The sequence below is a fragment of the Rhodamnia argentea genome, chromosome 2 (assembly GCF_020921035.1).
Source record: "Rhodamnia argentea isolate NSW1041297 chromosome 2, ASM2092103v1, whole genome shotgun sequence".
Lineage (NCBI taxonomy): Eukaryota > Viridiplantae > Streptophyta > Magnoliopsida > Myrtales > Myrtaceae > Rhodamnia > Rhodamnia argentea.
Window position 1 is genome coordinate 18,348,454 of NC_063151.1, and position 3,945 is coordinate 18,352,398.

At 45.2% G+C, this 3,945-nt stretch overlaps 1 protein-coding gene across 1 annotated transcript; it reads left to right on the forward strand.

The window, feature by feature from the left end:
* Positions 1–358: 358 nt before the first annotated feature.
* LOC115747922 (heat stress transcription factor B-4-like) lies at positions 359–2,535 on the forward strand. The gene is made up of 2 exons (XM_030684248.2): positions 359–892; positions 1,398–2,535. Exons 1-2 carry the CDS (start codon positions 638–640, stop codon positions 2,247–2,249), a joined length of 1,107 nt encoding a protein of 368 aa, XP_030540108.1. The 5' UTR covers positions 359–637; the 3' UTR covers positions 2,250–2,535.
* The last annotated feature ends 1,410 nt before the right edge of the window (positions 2,536–3,945 follow it).

Sequence of the window (3,945 nt, forward strand, 5' to 3'; positions counted from 1 at the left end):
ATAATTTTTAACTAATTAATTATTTTTTGTGGTTCAAAACAGACGATTAGCATAAAAGTTATCTAAAAACTATTATATAATCAAATCTCTAAAATTAAGATCTTTGAAAAGCAATTAATTAGGAGTTTATAGAGTTTTAGCTATCGCAAGTCATCTCTGTGTGTGGAGTAGGATAATGTTTGTGCTTGAAATAGAAATTTTTCTTTACCGTTGATGCATCTAAAGATGACATCCCAATGGATTATATCAAATTGGCTCGAAAGAGGATTTATACGTTTGTTAAAAAAATAGGACTTATACGTGGTTTTTACTTTGCAGCACCTCCTTGTCTCTCTCCTCAATTTTATCTTCTTTAATCTCTTTCTCTCTCTCTTCCTATTTTTATCTTCCGAAAGTCACACTCACTACCATCCTCCCTCCTCTCCTGCACTTCCCCCAAAACGAAATCTTCTCTCTCTCTCTCTCTCTCCATTTTTGATCTTCCAAAGTAACGCTCTCTCAATATCATCACCCTCCCTCCTCCACCACTTCCCCCGACCAAAGCACAGCAATCTCTCTCTCTCTCTCTCTCTCTCTCTCTCAAAGGAGGAGAAGAAACAAGGGTTGTTGAGAGAGGAGACAGAACAGGAAGAAGGGGATGGCGCAGCTTATGGTGGACAAGTGCGGGGAGGGCTTGCTGGTGACCGTGGAAGCGCAGAAGGCGGTGCCGGCGCCCTTCCTCACGAAGACGTACCAGCTTGTGGACGACCCCGCCACCGACCACATCGTCTCGTGGGGCGACGACGACTCCACCTTCATCGTGTGGCGTCCCCCCGAGTTCGCCCGCGACCTCCTCCCGAACTATTTCAAGCACAACAACTTCTCCAGCTTCGTCCGCCAGCTCAACACCTACGTATGTTTCTGTCTTTGACATGTCCCTGCACTCCCGTGTGTCCTGTCCTGATGATCGATCCACTTAAGCAATTCTCCAACCAGACAAAATCTTTTTTTCCTCGAATTTTTCTTGATAGACTCCCGCTGTTTCATACCAGATTGGCTATGCTATGCAAGACTTCATTATCCGAGCTCACCGGGAAATTTCTTGACATGGGTTCTTGTTCCACTCACCTGGGTCTTCTTCTTCTTTGTTGTTTTTTTTTTTTTTTGGTTTTTACATCTCTCTTTCTGTCTGTGGAAGAGACAAAATAGTGCAAGCTCTCTCTCTCTCTCTCTCTCTCTCTCTCTCTCATCCACCCACACACATTTTCATTTTATTCTAAAACCCTGGAATTGTCAAACCGGATTCAATTGGCAGTCCTTTTGTTAGGGTTTTATCAAGATTTTAGCTGCCACATTCATTTGTGGCTTGTTTCTCTAGCTGATTTTTGTTGCCTTTTGTTGGCCTCTTGATGAACTAGGGTTTTAGGAAGATTGTACCAGACAGGTGGGAATTCGCCAACGAGTTCTTCAGGAAGGGCGAGAAGCATTTACTCTGCGAGATTCACCGCCGCAAGACCGCCCAACCCCAAATCACCCACCACCACCACCCGCACTCCGCCTCGTCCTTTGGGGTCCCCAACCAGGGTTTCTTCCCTTTCCCAAGCCGCCTCAGCATCTCTCCCTCCGACTCCGACGACCAGCATTCCTCCCACTGGTGCGACTCCCCGCCCCCTCCTCCCCCTCCACCGCCGCTCTCTTCTCCCCGGAGCGGCTGCGGCGGCTTCAACAACAGCGTGGGGCTTGTCGCGAGCGCCGCCCATTACAGCAGCTCCGCAGTCACTGCCCTATCCGAGGACAACGAGAGGCTGCGGAGGAGCAACAACATGCTCATGTCCGAGCTCGCGCACATGAAGAAGCTCTACAACGACATCATCTACTTCGTCCAGAACCACGTGAAGCCTGTCGCTCCCAGCACTTACTCGTCGTTGTCGCCGCCTTCTCTGGTGCAAAAACCCTTGAACCAGCTCCTTGGCTACAATAACTACGCCAATGCCATTGCAGCTCCCACCAACAATAATTGCGTCGTTAGCAGTCACGTCAAGCCGGTGGTCCGCGGCAGCACCAACGTATCACAGAGCTCTCTAGCGATACTTGAAGACCCGCCGGTCATGAACAAGATGAAGCTCTTCGGCGTGCCACTTCTGTCGAAGAAGCGGCTGCACCCAGAGTACAACTCGAGCCCGGTGGGTTACATGGAGACCAACAAGGCTCGTTTGGTGTTGGAGAAGGATGACTTAGGGTTGAATCTTATGCCTCCTTCGGCTTGTTAAGGTTTCTTGGCGATGATGATGATGATGATGATGATGATAAGTTTTTCCTGCATTATTTGAAGAAACTGAGGCTGAGGTTTCTTGTCTTTCCCTTTTCCTTTTGTTTATTTTTGAAGAGGTTTTCTTTTCTCCTTTTTTTTTTCCGCTTTGATTATCTTCTTGCCCTCAGAGTCTGATATATATTGATGAGAGTTATGTGTGTGCGTGCGTTATGAGTGTTTGTGATCTGTACATATCTTTTTCCCCTCCTAACCATTTAATACAGGTGGGCTTTTTTCGATTAGAGCAAAATCATCAAAAGCTTTTAAGTCCAAACTCAACTTTTAACATCAATGATCTTTTGCTTGCATCCACGGTCTTCTCTCCTGTCATCTTTCGTCTATCCTTATTGATTAATTCTCTCTTTCTGACTTTGATGCCCGAATGTTCAGTTACATAAATGAGAGAGCGAGAGAGAGGGGGGGGTTCATTGATGGCTATGGCTTCAGTTTCTCCTATAAGAAAAGCTGAAGAGGGTCACAGTTGACAGAGGCTATGTCTTTCATCGTTTGACGATTTCCTTTTGGGCGCTAGGGCTTTCTCTTGCTTCCAGTCCCCTCCCATTAATGGGGTGATACGTACACTACACTGGCTCTGGACGGGTGAACATGTTTTTGCTTGATTCCTATACGGAAGCTCCTGCTGAAGAAAAGAGGGAAATACAGTGCCACCAACCAGACACAAACGAATGATGATTCGAACCTCAAAATCTCATTTCGAAATTCGGAAAAAGAGACAAAAAAAAAAAAAAAAACGCAACACAGCATAACCCATCTGTTGTTTTAATCTTGGACACAAAAGTGTGGCTGCTATGATTACGGAAAGAAAGGTTATCATGTCACTTGATGAAGTTATTATGATTGTTGGTCTTCTTTCTTCGCATTTTCTTGGGGCTTTTTGCATTTTCTTGTTTCCCATGAACTGTCAGTCAAGGAGAGGGGGAAGAAGGAAAACACAGGATAGTTCAGAGGGTGGGTTATTCGATGAAAGCGACACATGGGGGAAAAAAACACTGAATAAAGGGAGAAAAATTAAATAAAAAAAAAAAGACATGAAGGTTTTGAGATGTTCACATCAAGAGGGGCTTCTATACTCCTCCTTCATCAGAGGAAAAAACCTCTGCTTTTTCCTACTTTAAGTATCTGATCGATGTCCTCAAGAACTCTCTTTGGATCCATCTCTCTCTCTCTCTCTCTCCATCCCTCCTCTCTTGCCTTGCCCTTTTCTTTTCTCTCATTTCAACGTCTCTTTCCCTTGTTCTGGACAAAAGCCTGGAGAGAGAGAGAGGGAGAAGGAGAGATTGACTGGTAGGTGATAAGAAAGGAACTGTGACATGCTTTCCAAGTTTTGCCACAGGAAAACCCACCACTCTCTTATGGCCCTTCTTTGTCCATTTCCCTGCTAAAAATCCCAACACAAGTAAAGTTTGACCGGGAGTTTTGATGTCTCCTGCTGTTCTTTCCCTACCTAATGATCTGACCCCTGCTTTGCTCGAGCTTGTCCATAAATGCAATTAATAGACATTACAAGAAAGGAAAGCCCTGTGAGGCAGTGCCTGCCAGCAAGCAAGAAAGATCGTCTGTTTAAGTAAAAGTTCCTATGCAGAGAGAGATAAAGTACCTGGGAATTTAGTGATGAATATATTGGGAGTATATTT